The sequence below is a fragment of the Anguilla rostrata genome, chromosome 9, assembly GCF_018555375.3.
Source record: "Anguilla rostrata isolate EN2019 chromosome 9, ASM1855537v3, whole genome shotgun sequence".
Taxonomy (NCBI): domain Eukaryota; kingdom Metazoa; phylum Chordata; class Actinopteri; order Anguilliformes; family Anguillidae; genus Anguilla; species Anguilla rostrata.
The window spans coordinates 30,776,257-30,799,044 of record NC_057941.1 but is presented as its reverse complement, the minus strand read 5'-3'; the positions used below and the strand labels follow the sequence as shown (position 1 = coordinate 30,799,044).

General features: G+C 43.9%; 2 protein-coding genes and 1 long non-coding RNA gene across 6 annotated transcripts in view; 2 read left to right on the top strand and 1 right to left on the bottom strand.

The window, feature by feature from the left end:
- Positions 1–611: 611 nt before the first annotated feature.
- ecsit (ECSIT signaling integrator) lies at positions 612–5,132 on the bottom strand. 2 transcript variants are annotated; one of them, XM_064351721.1, is made up of 8 exons: positions 4,892–5,132; positions 4,191–4,374; positions 3,494–3,902; positions 2,606–2,829; positions 2,341–2,398; positions 2,100–2,248; positions 1,701–1,806; positions 612–1,372 (listed from the first exon to the last, which is right to left on the bottom strand). In XM_064351721.1, exons 2-8 carry the CDS (start codon positions 4,326–4,328, stop codon positions 1,125–1,127), a joined length of 1,332 nt encoding a protein of 443 aa, XP_064207791.1. In that variant the 5' UTR covers positions 4,329–4,374; positions 4,892–5,132; the 3' UTR covers positions 612–1,124. The 2 variants fall into 2 exon arrangements, with proteins under 2 accessions (XP_064207791.1, XP_064207792.1); XM_064351722.1 differs by having other exon boundaries at positions 4,918–5,132.
- Positions 3,044–3,573, top strand: LOC135263551 (uncharacterized). The gene is made up of 2 exons (XR_010332486.1): positions 3,044–3,166; positions 3,351–3,573. It is a non-coding gene; the product is annotated as an uncharacterized LOC135263551 (long non-coding RNA).
- A 428-nt stretch (positions 5,133–5,560) lies between the features above and the next one.
- eml3 (EMAP like 3) overlaps positions 5,561–22,788 on the top strand; it is a 43,405-nt gene continuing 26,177 nt past the window's right edge. For 2 of the 3 annotated variants that reach the window (XM_064351713.1, XM_064351712.1), the window contains exons 1-3: positions 5,561–5,871; positions 21,515–21,691; positions 22,650–22,764. In XM_064351713.1, the coding sequence (XP_064207783.1) occupies positions 5,847–5,871; positions 21,515–21,691; positions 22,650–22,764 (317 nt within the window). In that variant the 5' untranslated portion in view covers positions 5,561–5,846. The remainder of the gene's footprint in view (positions 5,872–21,514; positions 21,692–22,649; positions 22,765–22,788) is intronic. The other variant, XM_064351714.1, reaches the window with a different exon arrangement.

The window sequence follows — 22,788 nt, the reverse complement described above, 5'->3', positions numbered from 1 at the left end:
AGACATATATGTATCATACTGGATTATCATTATTTGTTATTACAGTGGCAAATCTAACAAGGTAGTATAAAAACTGCCACCAGAATATCACACACACTGTTACACAGTTCCCTTCAGAGTTATTGCTACCCTCAAACAATATGAGCACAAAACAATGGATAAAATGAACTTTATCTTTATTCTTAAAAGCTCATTATGATACCATTGCTCACAGAAACACAAATCTTTAACACAAAAATAGTTATTATTCAGAAAAACATTTTGTTGCACAATTTTACCTCACTTAAAGGTGAATTTCTCTCATACTCTCATTTTATTCTAATTCAGGATCCTGGATGCCTGGAATTGTCTCTTTCCATATATAGTTTACATTTACATTCTTTTTTTCTTAGAAAAAAACTACTATATTTGGGGGAAAATATATATATTTGGTAAGAATAAGAATGTAATAACTTTGAACAAATTATACAACAGCTGCTACTGATGTTAAGAAAAATCAGGTAAAACAGGAATAGCACCAAAAAACATTACATAATAGCAGGTTGCATCTCTTTGATGTGTGTGGCCTCGTACTCAAGAGTGAAAACAAACAAGCAGTTCAAACCATCTGGTCAGGTCTTTTTAGAATTTATTTATTGTATTTTTTGTATCATAATTAAATATATATTCATGGCTTCTAGAGTCAGACAGCATCATTAAAAATGACATGCATCATCTGTTACATCATCTATAAGAGCTTTAATATCAGAGCTCTCATTTAAAGCAACAATAATCGTATTTTTTTTTTGCTCCTTGTGATTTCAGAACTTGTTGAAACTGTAACGGTAAAATGAAATAACTGTTAAATCAGTCACAAAAGAACAGCACTAACAATCCTTCCTGGGACGAACCAGAACATACTTCCCCATATGGAAATAACTCTATGCTCCCCATCGGTATGTTTAACTGCTCTTCATTATAACACAGCCAATGAAAGGGTGACTTACTGCTTCTCTTGTTAGCTAATCCCTGCATCAGAAATACGATCGATGTAGACGTACCACACACGCAATGAATCAGCGAGTGGGAGCATTTGCAGCCCGGATGCATTTGGCTGTTACAGCGGTGCGGCTCTGTAAGCAGGCTCACTGCTTCATGCGCTGGCTGCGCAGAGGTTCCGCTTCCTCGGCAGGCCCTGGTTCTGCTTCTGTCTCTGACGCTGGTTCCGGCTCGGCAGCGCTCTGGAGCTCGCCTGGTCCAGCCTCCAGTCTGAACAGGGTGGCGGTCCTACCCAGGACAGGGTTGGTCTCCTGCAGGGCCGAGATCCACTTGGCCAGAGTGACCTGGTCCCCCTGACCGGCCATGCACATGGCGAAAACGGGGCCTTCCTCCACTGTGTGCACCCACACACACATACACAGACACACACACGCACGCACACACACACAAATAAAATAGCATTTAATCAAAGACCAAGGATTTCCTTGATCTCTTTACATATTTTTCCTGTGAGGTCTCTAAAATTTTAAGACAGAGAGCCCAATATAACAAGCGCCCCCATGAAAGACCACAAATTTAAGGGGAGAGCCGCAAAACGGGAAACTGTATAGTGAAATTTTCCCCAAAGACGCTGAATTTACTGGTACAGTAAGACTCCTATTGGACTCCGCTGGTAAACCAAATGGCATTTATTGCCACTATGGCAACGGACTAGACTTCACCTTCATCTACGTCAAAGCTGTCATCGTCCTCCAGGTCCCGGTCCAAGTCCACGTCCAGCTCTAGCGGGTAGAAGAAGCACCGCTCGGGATCGATGGGCTCCTCCGTCTGCAGGCAGAACAGGGAGGAGGGTCAGAGAGTGATTCTGGAGCCCTACAGCTCCAAACTGCCAGCTTCATTCAACCCTGCGTGAATGCTCAATCACTCTTCATTATTTTATAACTACTGTGTTTCTGTCCCCTAGAGGAGCCCCAAAAATAACAGCCTAAATATGGTGGAGCCTGAAAATGCACAAAAAATCATATACAAATATAGACTGTGGCCTAAAAAACTGTGAAAAGCTGAATTAAGACCAGGGTCATCTTCAACAATGCCTGCTCAAAAATGAGCCAGGACCTCACCCTCTCCTCGGGCGGTAGTGGGTCAGCCCGCAGCACATAGTAGTAGACGCAGGTCTTTCTGAGCCACAAGGGAAACGGACCCTCCACAAACACGGGTCGGCTGGTGTTGTGCTTGGCCAGCAGGGAGCGCTGGTCAGGACTCTGTACACCTGTCAGAGAAAGACCGGGTGTGAGTGCTTCACTTCAATCAACTGAGGGAAACTGCTGCTCCTGAAAGGAGTAGGGACTTTTTTTGCTGTACCTATGATATACGGCTGCGACACCTCTTCCCCGCTCTCAGTGATGTCTGTATAAGGCAACTGCACAGGAGAAAAAACAATGAAATTTTAAAAAAGGAAACCAACTGGATGAGCAGAACCCATTATACCCATTTCCCATTTTCTGCCCCATTCTGCTGCAGAGCTGGAATCAGGATAGCCAGGGGAAGGCACTAGGCCAGACCGGTTTCAGCTCGATGGAGAGGTAAAGGAAGTGCTCCAATTGGGTGGAAATTACCCCATGCCCACCTGATGCACGGTAACCTTGGCGTCCAGGTCAGCTGCTATGCGGCTCAGGCTGATGCGGGTGAGGTCTATGGGGTCCTGGGGGAGCTCGTGAGGGACAGGATAGGGGTTCATGTTCTTGAACCGGGGGAACCAGTACATGAGCCTCTGGTACTTTCGCATGGGGTGACTCTTCTCCCCAAAGATCTGCACCAGAAGCACCTTGGTTTCCACATTGGGCAGGACTCCTGAAGATGAGAAAAATGAAATGATATTCGTACAAAGCTTTTTGTGAGGGTGGCCGACTCTACAGCCATAGACGAATCCCCCCACAACCTGCACGGGACCTTCTAAGCTGTGAGCCCTTGCATACCTGTTACCTGCTCTGCTTTCTCTGTCTGACTAAAAGCAAAAAATACTAAATACAAAAAGAAAAAAAGGAACAGTCATACTGGGCTTCCTAACTTCCTTTACCCAAATTCAAATGATGAGGGTGGGATTTGGAATGTTCTGACCAAGGGGATGGAGGTGTAGGAATGCAATGCACAGAGCTGGCATCCAGAAGGTTGTTGGCTTTATTCCCAGGTGGGGCACAGCAAGGTACCAAACCTTTTCAAAAGAACAGCTTAAGCCCCATAGCCACAGAACACACAAGCCCCTCTGGAAAGGGGTTTTACAGTGAAGATAAATAATGTCATGAGAATCAAGTTCCTCTTCCTCCTAAATTATGCTCTTTTAGCTCCTAAGTTACTCTCCTTCAAGTTCTAAGTTACCATCTGTCAGGACCTAACTTACTCTCCTTCAGCTCCTAAATTATTCTCTTTTCGAGTAATTTAAGAGCTGCTCATGCAGTTTTGCCTCAACATTCCAGTGCACACACTTGTGTCACATTAAGAAAGCCGCTGGACACACCATAATTTTCCATCTGCTCCAGCAGCTGCACACCACACTCCTGCTGCCGCGGGTAGTGATTGTACATCCGCTGGATAAAGTTCCGCGGCACAAAAACTTCCTTGGGAAAAACGTCCAGGAGCTTGTTGTAGACCGCAAGGTCACGCTCCACTCCAAATTCCAGCATCTTCTTCAGAGCGGCGTAGATGAACTCCACGTGCCCACGTCGTCGGATGTCCTGCTTGACAAAGACGTCCAGCACACGGTTGAATGTGGCTTTGGTCCTCGACTCCTGGGCCACACGCTCAAACAGGTCGTCATGGGTGACCAGAGATTTGCCCCCCTCGTGTTCAGATTTTTCCTCATAGTCCTTAACGATGGCTCGGTTCTTCTGAAGTGCACCACTGCCATGGAAACTCCTTAATGAGTGCTGGGAACATAAAAGGTGTTTTACTGGACATGTCTTAACATTACAGTTGAATATAGCACTTACTGGCTGCACTGTGACTGAAAGCTGATCAGGACAAGATCTGCTAGGTGTCTGCAATGCAAGGTAGTGTTCAGGTTACAGGGCAGAGATCAGGGCATTCCAAAAGCATCACAACGTTTACATTTATACGAGCACTTTGCTGATTGCAAGTTTGGCCCCATAGTTCAATTAACACAAGTGTGACTGTCATCTCTGGATTTATGTAAATGCAGTAAAACCCGCCCTCACCTGGACAGAACACCCGTGCAGGAATGGGGAGTGAGCATGAGAAGACGTAAATGGCGCTGCAGCCGGAACAATGGCCCTTAGACACACTGTCAGGGCCCTAAAATTCTGTATCCGTAAAAGACGGGGAGCGCAGTTCATGGTCGATGCATCACGGTCCTTCCGCTGTCTGGTATTCTGCGGCTTGCTAGTTACATGCAACATTACGCACAATTTGTTATTGTAAACAGGATTTGGTACGACCTTCATGGGATTACTGCTGCACACTCAAACAGACTAAATGACATATAAATATGACTCTGTAAATTACACCACAAGCCATCGAGTTCATATATTGATCTGGCTATCTGCGTTACACTCAACCAAAAACAAACCATTCATAGCTTGTTTAAACAATATAATGAAGTGTCGATGAATCTCATTAATCAAGCTAGTCCAGTGATTTATACGTATGTATGTCTTCCATTACAAATACCACTGCATCACTATGGGCTAATCTACATTACAACAATTCATATTAGGGAACAAAAACACGTATTTATCGATAACGTCAGACAGACAGCTAAGTTACAGTGAGGCATAATTCTCGCTAATATTAACTAGCTAAATTGCTTAAATAGCTTGAGCACAATATAGATAATTATAGCCAATAAAAAAACTGTCACTAAATATTTTTAAAAATTGTGCTTTATCAAATGACTTACGCTATATGGTCACAAGCTGGATCTACGTTAGCTAGAGCACCCGGTCTCCTTCAGAAACATGGGTATCGCCATTACTTCACCGGTACTACTTCCTGGTGCAGGCAGCCACGACTTCCCCAAAAAAATTCGAAAATGAAAACGTAGTTCCGCCTGCCCGCCAAAATAAATCGCACAAATGTTGCTGGTGTATCAGCAATTCGTGATGTTACCACACGATGGCATTTGACCATGATGGAAAAAGCCAACATAACTTCTATTTTACACGCACGCATAACAAGCAGCTTAAATGCATATCTTCCATGGAAAAACTCGTGTTGTTTCCTCGAAAATGTTTTTACAATCAATTCCGCCCACGAATGCCAAAACTGGATTTTCAAGCTGCGGTAGTAAAATAAACGTATACATGGTGCGTCAAATGTTGTTCCCTAGTGAAAACAAATATGTCAAAAAAGTGTAAAACAAAAGATGCAAAGGTAACAGAAACTAAGTGAACTTCTAATAGCTAAGAAAGTAGTTACGCGTTGACGAAAACAGTATTTAATGTAACGTTATCTGCTGTGTCTAATGCGTAGGTGGCTGTTGACTATCTGCTCAACAAACTTCAGCCAAATGTGTTTCCCACCTCTGCGCCGAGCATTTCCTGGATCTGGGTCTCTGAGTGCATTTTGAAAGCGAATCAATTTTTTGCATGTGTACTGCGATGAGTGTCAGCTATTTAACTAACCTGCTCGCTAGATATCTTTGCAACTACTCATAAGAAATTAAGAAGTTGGACTTGAGGGTAATATACTGACCGATGTCTAAGAGAATAGGGTTACTGCAGCGCCTGCTGTCAACGGATATTGGTTATGACTGAAAACACCACATTTTAGACGGTGAAACTCGACGTAAAAAATAAGCGCTGAAACTTTTAAATAATAATCGGAGGAAGCTACACACCACGGAGCCTCCAGATATGGATGGGTTGGAAAATAGCTTAGGTAAGTTCATTCAATCCTGCACTTTAAAAACAATATAGTGGCTCATTTATTAAATTAGAGGTCTAATTTCTATCAATGGCTACATGACTATCGCGCTGGCTCGTAATTTCAAAATGCATGTGGGCGTACTTGCTACCGATACTGCTGATGTCGTAGCTAGCTAGACGTTTTGCTGTACTGCAAATGTGAACATTTGTACAGTAGCCTAGCTCTTATGATTTATGTGTTTTGTATGCACATTCGTTAGTCACACTTTTGGATGCTATTTACAGTGTTGAGAGTTAGAACATTTCAGAGTTTTCTAGGACATTTACAGACTCATATGTCTTTTATAACTGTTTGTACGCTTGTGCAATCGACGTTATACCAATCCTACAGTATTTAATTACAGGGACACTTCTTTTCACAATAGGGCCACTTTCCCCAGTAAAAGTGAACAATTTGCGTAAGAATGGGGTTGCAAGTTTGATACTAATTTATAGCTAAATGTAATGACAAATTCTGAACTGCATTAACGTTATAATATGCGACACATCGAATTACATGCACAGTTCTTTTTGCGCTTAACAGTGATTTTAAAGAATATCCAATGACTCCCGTGCTGAGAGGGAAGCCACCTGTTGCTATGGCACTTCGATCAGTCTCAGTGTTTCTATTTGTGACGTTAAAACCTGTTCAGCAGTGTGTGGCTATCTTATTTTCTCTTATCATTGTGGACGATCCCATATTTTATGAGGCCAGTAAATACGATTGTTTGCTATAACATAAAATGCATATTTATTGCAATTTTTTATAATTTGATAAACATCGTATTATAGGCAAAGATAACAACGATTTACTGGCTACGGCAGTCCCAGTTAAAAGTGTGTCCCAACAAAACCAAGATTTGAATTCGATTAGACATCTAGCGATCTAGAGTCAAGCTTGCTGCCAGCTGTTGCACACGCTCCCCCCCCATATGCATTGTCTGGAAAGAGGAAGTGCACAACATTTCGGGCGGTAGTTTGTCTCTAAACTTTTCAGGAGCCAGGGTTGTGCACTTGGTAAAACGTTTGGGATCTATAGTGGGATCACAATGCTTTACCCCACCTGGTATTTTCTAGTTTAATGGTTTGTGAACGCTACACTGCACATAATAATAATAATAATAATAATAATAATAATAATAATAATAATAATAATGCCGCCGGGTCACAAGAAAAGGCAGTTTATCTTTCCCTGTCATCCCTGTCCTGTCAAAATGGAAACAAACACAAGTAGCTTAACTTGAAGTGGTTTGTCAGCAAATGTATTGTACACATTATGACGTAGCTCTTCAATGTAAAGCTGTCCAGATTCACGTTGCTTTTTCCAGACAAATACTAACATATAGCCTATTTAAACACTTGAACATGATCCCCGCTCCCCCTCCCCTAAACTTGGAGGAATGCGCAATTGTGCTCGTAGGGCCGTCTAAATGCTGCTGAACCTTCAGAAGATTTAAATGGCTCAGACTGCAGTAGTTTAAAACTCATAGTCCGATGCTCCATTCCACATAGAAGCATACGTTGTACAGCGGCTGTGCAGTTATTGCCCTCCAATACGCGGTTGGCGCATGGAAGCTGCTAAGGGGAGACTCCTGCCTGACCGAAGCCCTTCTTTTCTACGCAGTTGTTAAACGTTGTCATACTGCAAATATCTCCTTTTTAAACATCACTACAATTATATGAAAATCAGGAACCGGGGCGTCTGGCTTACAGGTTGCTTTGTTTAGTACAAACGGAATATGTGACAGAAAGACTGGTTTACACCTCTATGAATTACCTACAAGCATTGTGTCTGCATTTCAGAAGATAAACTTTTATGCATAGAACCCCTATGTAGGCTATCTCCTGTTACGCTAAAGTTCACCGCCAAGTGTTTATCAGCCTGCAGGTGTGTTGTCTCTTATAAAGCTGTTTATGAGAATACTTTGCTTTTGAGAATACAGTGGCTTTGCGAAGGTAGTTCCCAGGAGTGCAGTAGCTCCAGTCATACGCACAGCTTCCAGTTGCCAGCATGCTCAATGATTCATTCTTATTTTTGGAATCACATGTTTAAGAATTTATGACAGTAGTGTTAATTTGGGAAAAGTATTCAGCATAACTTCTTGTGTTGACAGTCCAATATGTCTGCAGAGCTTCGCAGGTCTCTGTGACTGAAGCCGCCGTTGCGTAAGTGCACGGCTCTCTTTGCAATTGTGTCCCTGTACGCGCAGACCTGCGCGGTAGTCTCTGTGATCGCATCCCTCTTGCTCTCTCCACAATAGTGAAAAGAAAGGTCAGTCTATCCTTGTGTTTGTTCCCTTAGAATCAGGAAGGTAAGCACAATGGGGCTGTGTTGGTACATGTCAGTATTGTTAATCAGCTTCAAAGCCCTGGCAGAATGGCTTTGACGGCTAGATAATGCAGTGAAGACAGGGGAAGCTTTTTAGGCACTCATTTGTCTGTAAGTGAAAGGGATATTTTTCCCGGAATTCTCTGAATATTTCAGACTCACAATGCACAGCCAACTGTACAAATAAAGGTGCTACCTGGACCCTATTTTCCAGGGCAGATCTTAACTGTTTCCAGTTTAAACAGCCGGATATTTGCTGAAGCGCTTCAAGTTAAGCACTCTGCTCGAGTACACAGCGGGTGTGCTTTACCTGGGATTCAGACACCCGCTGTTCACAAGCCCAGTTCACTGCCCACTGCGCTACACTGTTTTACACTGGTTCTGTAGCTGTGATAGCATGTGTCTTAGAGCATGGGTGTATTGTCTTTGTTTTTCTTGACCCAATGGGCTGTTTGTTATTGTGGCAGACTGGCTCCAGCAGACCTTTACCCAACTGTTAAGTGCGGCATCAGTCAAAGCCCTGTATAATTATACCTCTGGTGCACGATGCAGTTTTTTTACGCAACTGCAAATCCGTGGGTAATGACACCACCAGTTCGTGTTGCAGGATCACACCACTGTAAGTGTTCTTACACCACTTTAACAGTGTGAAAATCTGGATACCGCTCAAACCTAATGCATACTTCATGTGTCTTGTTTATTCTGGTTTGCAAATGAAAAAGGCTGTACTTTCTGTGATTGTATCTCCATGTGTTTCCACATCACTTTATTTAAAGCATGAGCTTTATCTGCTTGCATCAGGGAGAGAGAGAGAGAGAGAGAGGTGGGGAAAGAGAGTCTGCATTCTGCAGAATCTCACCCTGAACACCAAATGAAGAAAAAGTACAGGCCAGAGAAGACAGCCTGTAGTCACTCACACTTTGACCACACATCCGAGACAGAAGCACACGTTCTTACTGGGTCTGACAGATAAGCCGCTTTTCCACCATAGGGCCGAACCGTTACCAGGGCCACTCCGTGTCGTTCCACGCTGCTTAGTACTCGTGGGAACGGTTACCGTTTCTGTTTCCACCGTTGGGCTGCTAAAACCAGGACTAGGAAGTATCTAGTGAGGTCAGCAAGTGACGCGGTGGATTAGCGATGGCGTCCCGTTGTGAATGTAATATGCACCAGTTGTTGTCGTCACTCCCCATACTGTTTTATTTTTGTTATGTTATGTTTCATTGGCTGACGAAACGGACGAGGATTCTGTGTATTTTGGTCTGTTCTTGGTTTTTCTTTTTAGCGTATCCTCCACTGACCATCACTGTTGCATGCATTCAACAAACTACTAACTAACGCTTACATTACAGTGTGAAATATCCACATTATATAATACCACTAACCTATTTAAAGACACTCAATCCAAAAATAACGTGTATAACCGAAATATTTTGAGCAGTAATACTTACATAGCAATGATGAAATTTTATCTGTGTTCAGACAGAGACAGTAAATCAACAAGTTCAATCCGCTTCTGTTTTCCTCCAGAAAACTATGTCAGATAGGTCTATCAATATATGGCTTAGCTATGCCCAGAAGTCCTCAATAACAATAGGCTAGTATTTTCCAAGAAATTAGGAAAAAAATTTTAACATTTCGTTAGGTGCAGCGTCTTAATGCGTAAGTGAATGCGATGATAAGAAAATGTTCGGTCATGCTGACCTATAAAACGCTATTCCAAAAGCAAAATTAGACACGTTATACATTATTAGAAAGCTAATACTCTCAACTACTGAATAAATGAATTGTCAATCAAGCCAGACTGTACTAAAAACAGCGACAATGCCGTAAACACCATTGAAACCGTTCCTCTCCGTGCTCAGAACCGTTCGGCCCTGCAGTGGAAAAGGGGCTATAGATGATGTTCTCATACGTTTTTAATTTTTGTCCTGTTGAGAGCTTACAGCGGTGTAAATCCCAATCAAATACCGATGGTGTACGTACACAGGGCTTATGGAAGGGGTGGAAACATTGGGATCTGCACCACCGTAAGCTCTGTGTACCTGAGGTACGTGATACAGGTTTACACTGCTGTAAGCTCTGTGTACCTGAGGTACGTGATACAGGTTTACACTGCTGTAAGCTCTGTGTATCTGAGGTACGTGATACAGGTTTACATTCCTGTAAACTCTATATTTATAGTGGTGTTTTGGTAATTCTGTACAGTGAGGTCTCCATGAGTTGGCTCTGTACAGGATGTGGTGGCGAGGTGACGAGCGTGCGATTGCACGCAGGGACTGGCGACGCATTCCGAGCCGCTGCACAGGAAAGGGGGCGTGAGCCAGGTGGGCAGACAGGCCACAGGAGTAGCGGGTACGCCAAACACGGCTGCCTGTCACAGCGCCCCCGCGCCACCTTCGCCACCTTCTCAGACACCCTGAATTTTCATCCTGTTGAGTGTCGGGTTCTGGTACTGTCAGGATGCACACATTCCGCGTCACGCGGATCCAGCATCGTCTCACTGCAGCTTTGAAAGGAATTTCTGCAGCCACGGATAAGCAATCGAATTTAACGTTTAATTCTCTCGGTTCCCTCGAGAGACACCCACTGCAAGATTAAACTTGGTGAGGGTTTGCTGGAATTTCAATGGCAGCCAACACTGTAATGTCCCTGTAGTGTCCCTACTGGACACATATGTACTCTGTGGGAGTTTAATTAATCCTGGACATCTTACTGTGAACCCAGCCTACTGCATATTATGCCTAATGTTACTATCACAATATTATTTCCAGAGCAGAAGCCCTTATCGGGGTTAGTACACACAGAACTGTACTGTATTGTTTTTGATCAAAGCTCAGTTTGTGTTGGACTGAATCCCATGTAGCACTTTTTCTGTAATGATGCACAGTGGTCTGTGTTTGGAAGTAGTGGTGACTGGGGTCGAGGTAGAGGCCCATTTACAGAGCAGTTCTGTTACATCTCAGAAAAAAAAAGTTTAATTTGTGGAAAAATCAACACTTTTGAGTGAGTGATTGCTACAGAGAGGAATATTCATAGCAGTACAATAAAGATAGTTTATCAGTTTAGAGAAGAAGTACACCGTGACTCATGCAGCTGAATTCACAGTATAGGAAGCACAAAGACTTCCTCGGGGCCAGAAATAAGTGCAGACTGCTGTGCTTGTGGAATGAAAGCGATAATCAAAAGGTGATAATTTCTCTGTTTTTATAACATTGTGTAATGGAGACATTTGTGTCTATTCAGTGGAATGTCCTCTGTTGTTTGCAAGTGACGTTTTATCAGTGAGCCTTCCCATGAATCTGTTGTGCAGATATTAGCATACAAATGGCCACATTTACTGTAGTTTAACGCCCTTTTCACCATTGCACGAATAAAAAAGAAATAATAATATATAAGTTTATAAGTTTATAATAACATTGGTTATGTAAATTCAGTGGATTATGAACAGTTGGAATATTGACAGTATTTGTCAGTGATGGTCTGACGGTGTGTGAATCTGGATAATGCTCAAATTCAACCCTAATGCATGACCTCACAGGTCTATGTGGAAAAGGCTGTACTGCCTACTGTGTGTGATTGTATCTCAATGTGTCTCCACGTGGCTTTGTTGCAATGAGCTTGCCTGCGCTTGAGTCAGAGAGAGAGGGGGAAAGTGATTCTGCATTCTACAGTATCTCACTGTTAAGAAAAGGTACTCTCACTGCAACCACCACACATCCGAGACAGAGTTGCACATTCTTACCTGCTGTGGCAGATACAGGCTAAAGATGTCAGAGGATTACAGTTATTCCCAATGTGACTGAAGCCTAGGCCTTTAATGTGTAAGATCACAAATATGTGATTGGAATGTTCTTACCTGAATATTCTAATGCTGATGTAACAATCACTACTGTAATTAAATGCAATGGAGTTGTTGAACACTGACTTATAATTTTGAAAAAAACAACAAACCTAATCTTCAAAGGGTTAGAGAGGACTGGAATATTTTAGCAACACAGTACATGACCAACTGCCAGAGCCAATAGCGCACTTGAGAAGAATGATGTCTAAAGCACAGATTATTATGTCATAATTATTACAGAATGGTAATTAATGTCATCTGTTGTAACTGTTACTACAATAAGATTAGTAATCACTGTTCTTTATTGTTATTCTTTTTTTATTCACATCTCAGTAATAATCATTGCCATATATTTCTTTAACTTCCATCAAATTGTCTTATATATAATTTGTAATACTACACCATTGATGCTTGTCACAACTGATGCACTTTGACAATATGCACTGCCAAGCATAATATTAATAAATCAATTTTAATTGACTATAAAAGTGAAGGAGAGAGAGTGAATAGTGAGGAAAAGGAGGAAAGAGAGTGAAGAGAAGTCAGAGATTTAGTGAGAGATTGGGAGTGAGTGAGAGAAATGGAAAAAGATTAAGTTGAGAGTTCATTCCAGCTTCCAGTGAAACCGCAGGCACGTCGTCCAGCTGGCATTCTGCTTCCTGTGTGAAACAGGAAAAAAAGGAAGTGAAAACTGCCGCCGCTCTCGTGTGCGTACATCGTTAAACCCCCACCTCACACGTCAGTGAATCTCGGCAGTGTTTGTCGCCAATCAGCGGCCACCTGTGTCAGTAACCCGTTGTGTGTGACAGTGAAAGCCTGCCCTGTGTGACAGTAAACCTCAGCCTCGTACGGCAATGGCAAGTCCTGTCACGTCAGTAAACCTTACTGTCCAGAGAGATCATGTGATCTCTTCTCCTGCAAGTTGAGTCCCTTTTTAGAAAGATAACAATGAAATTAGCTAACCTGATTACAGTGTTTGTTTCGCAATGTGACTTAAAGTTGTGGAAACTGAATGTATTCCTGTAAAACAAAAGGTTATTTGTTGGTTAGGCTGAGAGTGCTTGCGGAGCGTGAGTTCACACTTTTGGCTGGGAGATGTTTACACATTTGTGCCTGAGTGCAGTGGTTAAGTTCTGCATATCTGTTTTCAGGCTCCCTGCTGACATTTTGAAGGGGGCGAGGCCACACTAAAATGTTCTTCTACTGCCAGTGCAAAGCGAACAGGAAATCCACATAAAACCCCAGACATATTCTGTTACATCTGGAAACAAATGGGACAAGGCTCGGAATACATTTTTGAACAAACATCATAATGTTGTAATGAAAATAGACTTGAACGTTTCATGTACACAGTGATGATGTGCACAGATGTTCAACACCGATCCATGCAATCACACAAAACTGAATTGCACCTCTAATGCATAGTTCTGAGCTCCACAGCCTAGACTGGGTGTGTATTTGTTTTTGACGAAGGATCACAAGAGTTTGCCTTCTATAGGGGTGCACTCAAGGCCTTCCACAATGGAAATGTCCCTATGATGTGGCAAAATGTGTAGCCAAGTGGTGAACCTCTGTACTGTGGAGGCAGGCTGAGATGGTTGTTCTACACGCAGAATCAGCATGCAAAGTCAATCAGGCTGCGGCTTTCTTGAGAATGCGCTGGCAAGCCGACCGCCCCAAAAATAGCGAAGAGGCTCGCTTTGCGCCGCGGAGGCTAATTTCATAGTTCTTTTCACAGACTTGGCAGCGATTGGTTGGTGCTGCGGGAATGCATCCTGAATCTCGCGCTTAGATTCGCCGCACTCCTGGGGCGCATAAAACCATAGTGCGTGTTTTCTCGTGTAAGTCTTCATGGGAAAAATCTCCGGATGCGGCAGGGCGAAGCGACTTCGTTTTCGGAGAGCCTTTAAAGTTTGTCGGCCTACTGGGAGAGACGGGCCTTCTCTGGCGGTGGCGCGCCCTAGACGCTGTTTGGGTCGAAAAGAGAGGGACATGAGAAAGCAGCGCTCTGTTTCGGACTGTGGCGTCCTCCACCTCCGCCCCCCTCCTCACCCCGGCGCCCCTCCCTGCTGCCTGGCTCTGCGCGATCGCGCGGCCTGTCGTCTCGTAACCGGTTCCTCTTGTTGCAGGGCGCAGTGCATCAAACCTGGTTAGATGATGGAAATGTTCTGCTTGGGGGTGCGTTGGGGAAATGTCTGACACGTTTTCGCCCCACCGCCACAACTCTGTGAAGCAGTCATCACTTAAGTCCCTCTGTAAGACTCAATAAAACACACAAAACACTGTTTAGATGAGAACAAGCTGTTCAGCCAGTCTCAGCTCTTTATTTTGCCTACAGCAAAAGAGTATTGGAATTCATTGGCAGGCATGGGATGGCATCTTGGCACGCACCAAAGAGCTTATTGTTTTTAGCGCACACGGGACAGTATACATAATCAGCACCCTTGCCCTGGGGCTAGACGGCTCTGGTGAGCTCTCAGCCTGGACTGGCTGCTTTTGAGTTACAGTAGAGTGAGATTGGCGGTTGGTGCTTTGAGGCTTCAGTGTTCTCTGCACGAGTATATGGACGGCAGTCATAGTAGCAACGTGACAATAAGGACTTGATGTAACAGTTAGCAGATTGAAAATACAAAAGCATTTTCACTAATGCTGGAAAGCAGTGATGGGAGAGAGAGACTTTAAGAACTCCAGAATGTGCAGCCCTACAGTTAGCAGTCAATCACTGGAATATTTGAACCAATCAGAATACAGCACCCAAAAATTGGTTAAAACGAGTGAGGCAAAAACAAAATGCAGCAGCTCCGCCCATTTTTGGTGTCTCTCCGGACTCTACTGGAAACTATACCTGAGTGAAAAATGTAAAAAATTCTGTAAAACAGGCCTCTCTTTTGTTTTTGTGCTGTTGTGGTATGCATTCTTACCTTTAGGAGGTAGGTTCTTGAGTGCTAAGTGGTCTCATTGCTCTCTAAAAAGGTGCCTTTTATTTCATTTTGCTCTTGAAAAAGGAATAGCAGAAACGTCTAAAAACATGTTTTTAGAGGCAGGTCGGTTCTACGGTTTAACCCTTTTAAAATTGGCCTACATCAAATGCTTTTTTGAGGACCATTTTGGAGTATATTCAACCTTCTTTGGCATAGATTGTTGTCACAAAATATTTTAACTGAACCCCAGAAATTTGCAAATTGGTTTACATGAACTTGATTACCCTCACCTGGGGCAAATTCAGTAACTCGTCTGTTTACAAATTTATTTCATATTTTGCACTGAATGCCTGGTATGATGATGCAACATGTGATGTAATCTTGTCCTGTAAGTTGCCTCTGAATAATGGTGCCAACCAAAAAAAAAGAGAAAAACATAATGTGATGCAATTGTGGTTAACGGCTGTGTTCAAGGGTACAGCTACAGCGCCCCACCCAAGTATATGAACCCAAGTCCTTCTGGCAACGTGTCCAGTTGCTGCACTGCCATGCCACTTTGTGCCTCTCTGTTCCCTGAGGGCTTGACTCATTTGTTCAGGCACTAACGCTGTGCGGCCCATGCCTAAAGCCAGTTCCAGAGAATTCCATCTCCGGCCCTATAGTACTGCATGCCCTGGCAAACATTGTGCCCCAAAGATGAGGCTTTCCTAACAGCGTCTGAATTCAATTGGAACTGAGTTTGTGGAATTGATTGCAATCTGTTCTGCACAGTCACCATTGCATCAGCTGAGGTGCGGAGACGATGCCTCTCGTCCAGGTGCTAATCATGACACGACACCTCCCATTTTGGTGTTAAGCTCCCTGTCACGGTTCTAAACTTACTGACGCCTCCCATGTAGGTGATAAATAAGCCCAGCTCTACTGGTTGTGGCTGGGACGTAGAGTGTGACTGCCGGCTGCACTAAAACTGTGGTTTTGTTGGAGGAGACTGTGTGAAGGGCATCAGCCAGAGAACTGTAAAATACAAATGAAAGTTTGCCCTTTTGACCCCATCCCATGATGCAGTGTTATCAGTACATGCAGCTGGAGCAAGGCAGATGGTGGGAGAAAGTAGTTCAGCCTCTTTTGTTGTTCCATCTTAGACTGTGTTGGGATTTTGTGTGTGTGATTGTGTGGACATGCATGTCTGTATGTGTGTGTGTCTGTGTCTATGTATGTATGTGCAAGCATGTCAGTATGTGAGTGTGTTCATGTATGGTGTGTGTTTGTGACTGCAGTAAAACTGCAGGTGGTGTGTGTGAGTTTCAGGATACAGGTAATTATGGTGACTTTATGGGGATCCCTGCTATGCTGCTTGTGTGTCTTGGTTGGTTTCCATTTCACCCTGCAGGTTTGGAACTTCACATTTTACACACCGCTGATCTGGACATGAAGCACCAACTCAGTACCAGTCAACTTCAATATGAGTGAGAAGGGACATTCCTCTGCAGTTCAAACAAATGCCTGTTCTAATCTAATCAGAAAGTCTAACCCCCTCAAAACACAAATATGTACACACACCCTTGTGCAAGCATACACACTTACACACACACACGCACGTTTGTATTGCTATACTTCCCATTGACTTACATTCATTCCGTAACCTCTAACCCTAACCCTAACCCCAACCACTACATGCCTAACCTTAACCCTAACCTTAACCTAATTGTAACCCTAACCCTAACCCTAACCCTAAGTCCTAACCCTAAAACAGCCTCTTGAACTAACTTGTGGGGACCAGCAAAAGGTCCCCACCTTGCATAGTTTTCCTCATCTTTCTATCCTTGTGGGGACATGTGGTTCTCACAAATATAGTAAAACATGCCCACTTACACACACACACACACACACACACAGTACAGCTCATATCTACTGTACAGTACAAGTTGGCTCATTACTCTGAGGGGTAGTCAGGGGGACGTGGGCTTTCCTGATGCAGAATCATGCAGGTTTTACCCGTCATACCTCTCAGTTCTCTGTCTGCATGGCAGTCATGTGGTGTGTTGTGAGGTGGTCATTAAGGACAGTACCAGCAGCCTTGGGCGGTGCTGTGGGGCAGCGATCATGGATCTAGGCCTGGGATCAGAAGGTAGCAGGCACGAGTACCACAGGCTGGGCTCTGCCATTGCACCATTGACCTTAACTGCTTCAGTAAAAATGCCCAGATGTACAAGTCCTGAGTTTTACTGGAAGAAGGTATTTGCCAACAAAATGTGCAATAGCAGAAATCCCTTAAGGGCTTTTAAGGAAGTCATGGTCATTGCAATTTATACCTTTTTTTTTTTTAAACCATCCGTTTGCTATAGTTTCATCATTGATTCACGTGTGAGCTGTTGAGGTTTGGTGTGCATTACATTTAGGCTATTTGACGCTTTTATCCAAAGCATTGTACAAAGTGCATACCAAAGGTCATAGGAACAAATACAAAACACAGGTCCGATACAATACTCATTTCGTACAGTTATTGATAGCCAGGAAAACAAAGTCCAGTTCACACAGTGAACATTACTCTGACCTAACCTATGCTAAGTCAAACTAGGGGGCATTACAAGCTACAACAACAGGACAATGATACAAAGTACAATAAGTGCTGGAATGGAGGTACATGTAAATTGAGTGGCCAAAATTGGATTCCTATACAGAAACAAGTCTGGCCTCATATTTGAAAACTGCAAAAACATTGTGCAAGCTACGATTTCTTGACTATGGGGGTATATTATATGTGCATGCCACAGCCACAGTGGTAAAACCCCTGAACACAGTCTGTCATAGTGCATTATGTTTATTTACAGGTGATGGGTTTCCTGCTCATCACTGCCTTCTTTAGCATGCAGTATTCTGGCAATCACATGTTCTAAGGAGGAAGCAGCACAGCATTTTATTTATATACTGCACAAAGCCTTCTTCGCAAATCTCCCTTTATATCTCACCACATTTTTATCTCTAAGAAACACAAATCATAACTAAGATCTGATTAGGCTAGAAACACCACGATTCACAACTGAATTTGGAAGAGTTGTTTTTAAAGTACACATGACACACGTGGGATAAATTTCAGAAGTCACTAGAAACCTTGGTGTTCTAACTTGGTGGCTAACTTGGTCATTGAAGAAAGTGTGTGCAGTTATTTGATATATTTTTTACTGTGTATTGTATGTATGTGTGTGTGTGTTTGTGATGTTCATGTGCATTAACTTTTTCTTTTTTCAGTGTATGGATTGCTATGTATTATTTTACCATATGTATACTCTGTTCAGACATTTTACACGTATAAGGTCAGTTGGTCCTCATTTAAATTGTTCCTGCAGACTCTTAGTGCAGCTCCTGCAGACTCTTAGTGCAGTTCTTGCAAATTCTTAGTGTAGCTCCTGCAGACTCTTACTGCAGCTCCTGCAGACTCTTACTGCAGCTCCTGCAGACTCATACTGCAGCTCCTGCAGACTCATACTGCAACTCCTGCAGACTCTTAGTGCAGCTCCTGCAGACTCTTACTGCAGCTCCTGCAGACTCTTAGTGCAGCTCCTGCAGACTCTTAGTGCAGCTCCTGCAGACTCTTAATGCAGCTCCTGCAGACTCTTAGTGCAGCTCCTGCAGACTCTTAGTGCAGCTCCTGCTGACTCTTAATGCAGCTCCTGCAGACTCTAATGCAGCTCCTGCAGACTCTTAGTGCAGCTCCTGCAGACTCTAATGCAGCTCCTGCAGACTCTTAGTGCAGCTCCTGCAGACTCATACTGCAGCTCCTGCAGACTCATACTGCAGCTCCTGCAGACTCTTAGTGCAGCTCCTGCAGACTCTTAGTGCAGCTCCTGCAGACTCATACTGCAGCTCCTGCAGACTCTTCGTGCAGCTCCTGCAGACTCTTAGTGCAGCTCCTGCAGACTCATACTGCAGCTCCTGCAGACTCATACTGCAACTCCTGCAGACTCATACTGCAACTCCTGCAGACTCTTACTGCAGCTCCTGCCGACTCATACTGCAGCTCCTGCAGACTCATACTGCAACTCCTGCAGACTCTTAGTGCAGCTCCTGCAGACTCTAATGCAGCTCCTGCAGACTCTTAGTGCAGCTTCTGCAGGCTATTAGTGCAGCTCCTGCAGACTCATACTGCAGCTCCTGCAGACTCATACTGCAGCTCCTGCAGACTCTTAGTGCAGCTCCTGCAGACTCTAATGCAGCTCCTGCAGACTCTTAGTGCAGCTCCTGCAGACTCTAATGCAGCTCCTGCAGACTCTTACTGCAGCTCCTGCAGACTCATACTGTAGCTCCTGCAGACTCATACTGCAACTCCTGCAGACTCTTAGTGCAGCTCCTGCAGACTCTAATGCAGCTCCTGCAGACTCTTAGTGCAGCTTCTGCAGACTCTTAGTGCAGCTCCTGCAGACTCATACTGCAGCTCCTGCAGACTCTTAGTGCAGCTCCTGCAGACTCTAATGCAGCTCCTGCAGACTCTTAGTGCAGCTCCTGCAGACTCTAATGCAGCTCCTACAGACTCTTATGCAGCTCCTGCAGACTCTTACTGCAGCTCCTGCAGACTCTTATGTAGCTCCTGCAGACTCTTATGCAGCTCCTGCAGACTCTTACTGCAGCTCCTGCAGACTCTTATGTAGCTCCTGCAGACTCTTATGTAGCTCCTGCGGACTCTTATGTAGCTCCTGCAGACTCTTACTGCAGCTCCTGCAGACTCTTATGCAGCTCCTCCAGACTCTTACTGCAGCTGCTGCAGACTTTGGCCCATGGTTTAAAGTGCAGAGGGTGTGGGGATGCAGTGGTTCAGGCTGAATTAATGCGACCGCAGTGCATGCGGGCCCCAGACGGAACACCCAGAGCTGGCCCCCAGTGTGGGGCAAGTTCTAAGCTGGAAATGGGATCCGGTTTGCGGGAACTGTAACAAGACCTGCTGTTTGATTCAGTCCCGGTCTCAAATTACTGCCCCACTGTCCCACAGGAATGTTGTCTGATGTGCTGTCTTGATACCGGGAATGAACAGAGGAACCGGCCAATGGGAGTTTAGAGTGGCCAGGAGGAAGCCGCATAGGCGTGGGAGCCTTCTGCCTGTCCTCTCCCTGAAGACTAGAGGCTTACTTTAACAAGCGGCAGAGCTAAAGGCCAGTGGAACACAGTGGAAGTCAATGATCCATTGCGTTTGAGTGTCGATTACACAGAATGACAAACTGCTTCGTCTCATTCCCAGATGGGAAACATGACTTCCTGTTTATATTGTGGCATCGTTGCCATTGGTTCGGACTTTCTGTTCTCTGTGAAGTCATTAGAGATTGGCAGTTTGACACGGTGCAATTTTTCGAGTTTTAAGCGTGTACATGTTTAAACGACAAGGTTTGTGGGGAGGGGTTATCAAATCACAGAAAAGGCCATATGATGGGTAGTGCAGAGCGGACGACTTCAAATGCGTTGAGAGGATAGCGAGGCTGCTTCACGGTTCGGCGCAGTCACTGTCGAGTGTACTTACTGGTTTTGCATCGTGCCAGTGCTGTTGGCTTTTCTGTTCTCTGTGAAGCATTTAGAGATATGGCAGTTTGATTTCGCAAGCAGACACCTACGCTATCACTTGAGAGCTGATAATATTTTCTATGTCCATATAGCAACCGCACTCAGTTTTTAAAACCGACACCAGATCAACACTAATACTTTTAAACCTGAGCCTACGACAATCACAGTGAGGGCAGAACACTGTAAAGGGAAATGGTTATCAATTATTTTAATGTTTAGACTTTAAAAAAAATGTTTAGAGATTTTCCTAAACTTTTAGAATTTTTGTTAAAGTTTAAGGAAGAAACATTTAGAAGTCACACCCCTGGTTGACAGTCAATGTGGTGTTGAGTGGCCAAGCTGTAATTGACATGCATTTTTTTGTATTTATTATATTGTTCATCATTACGGAAGAGTTTTTGCATTTTTTCGGGTCATGTGATAAGAGAGTGTTCTATACACTGAAGTTTGTGTTTCACGCAGCTACATTTTTTAATTGTAAGTTTAAAATTTGTCGTCCATTGTAACCTGAAATACATTTGCCATTGTTTTGTTGCACAGTGTCCATGTCCTGAATCCGATCTATGGGTTGAAATTGGATTTTTTCTTTTCTGTTTGTTCTCTGTTTTTGTTCATATTGGCTCCGTATGGCCAGCAGAAAGTTGTCAGACCTGCATATATTAATGCTTTTCCTGCAGTGCTCACAATTGCATTTTGAAAATATGCAAGGATTCTGCCAGTGATGGATTGGCAACCTGTCCAGGGTGTATTTCTGACTTTTTCCCAATGCATGCTGGCATAGGTTTCAGTCCACCCCCCCAGGAATAAGTGGGTTCGATAATATATAGATGGATGAATGGATGGATACCAGGATTCAGATTTCCTGTCAGAGCGTTACCGCGTTTCCAGGTCCGACCTCTCCGATCGTTCTCCACATTTTCCAGCTTTGGGTTTGAATTTGACTCTTGCCCCCCCCCCCCCCCACCACCTCATGCAGACGACGCCTCGGCGGACGGCAGCGCGGAGTTCCCCGACCGGGTGTCGCTGATGGACCTGCGTCTGCAGGCGCAGGAGGACGAGATCACCCTGCTGAAGTCGTCCCTGGCCGACGCCCTACGCAGGCTGCGCCTCCACGACGAGCAGATCCCTCTGCTCAAGCAGCACCTCATCGCCGGTCAGTGCCGCGCCAGGGGGCGGAGCCAGAGCCCCGTTTACTGCGAGTAAAGTTAGCGTGCAGCTCATGAGCACTATCTGACAGATGCGTCTACAGATGTGTCCTCTTCTGCCACACACATCTCTAACAGTGGTGTGGCTGTAGGTGGTTGTATTCTAAACCCCAACACTGTACAATTATTCATTCTAAATATGTAATTAGTGATTGTATAGTGTTGTTATTCACAATACCAACACTATACAATTATAAATATTATTTTATATTTAAACAATTATAAGTATAAAAGAGTCCACCAGTCCTTGAAATTCCAAACTTGGGACATACAGTAGAAGGTAAAAGTAAAATACATCCATTCAAATCTGTACCTTTCTATTGGCTTTACATGATTCTTTAAATTTGCAACTTGCTGATACAATGTATATAATAATTTTTCACACATATATACTGTGTGAATGAAAACAATGTATGAAATTAGATTTTGGGTAGCCTTTCCCTTTAATAATTTGTGTCTGTTTTTGAATTAATTAATTAATTCTTTATTTAACAATGTCAGTGACATGTTGAGGTTAGGTCCCTGATTTGTAAAGGTGCCGAGGTACAATAAAACCAAAAAATAATTTTTATTATAGAAGAGAATAAATAATTACGAGCATCAAATGAAACAGTTACAAAAGTTCCAAATTAACAAGGTTCAAGATCGAAGATCTAAAATCTCCCAGTGTTACAAGGAATTCAGTTTCAGTGTTTTTTGCAATTTCAGGTATGAGGGGGACAGAATTTAAAAGTTTTAGGGAAAGCTCTATTGTTTGTCTGTGTCTGTGTCCATCTGTCTGGTTGCCTGCCTGCCTGTCTGTTTGTGTCCATGTCTGTCTGTCTGTCTGTCTGTCTTCTGTCTCTGCATTCATGTCTCTGTTCTTTTTATAATCTTGTCCGTCTGTCTGTCTGTTCCACCCCTCAGTGAACCCAGCCGCGGCCCGTGCACTCAACCATGTCTGCTGCTCAGATGGCTTCTCCAGAACCCGCAAGTTCTCCAGCAACTCTGTGACTGACAGCCCCCGTTTCTCGGCAACCAGGTACCGCCCAGAGAAGGCAGGGGA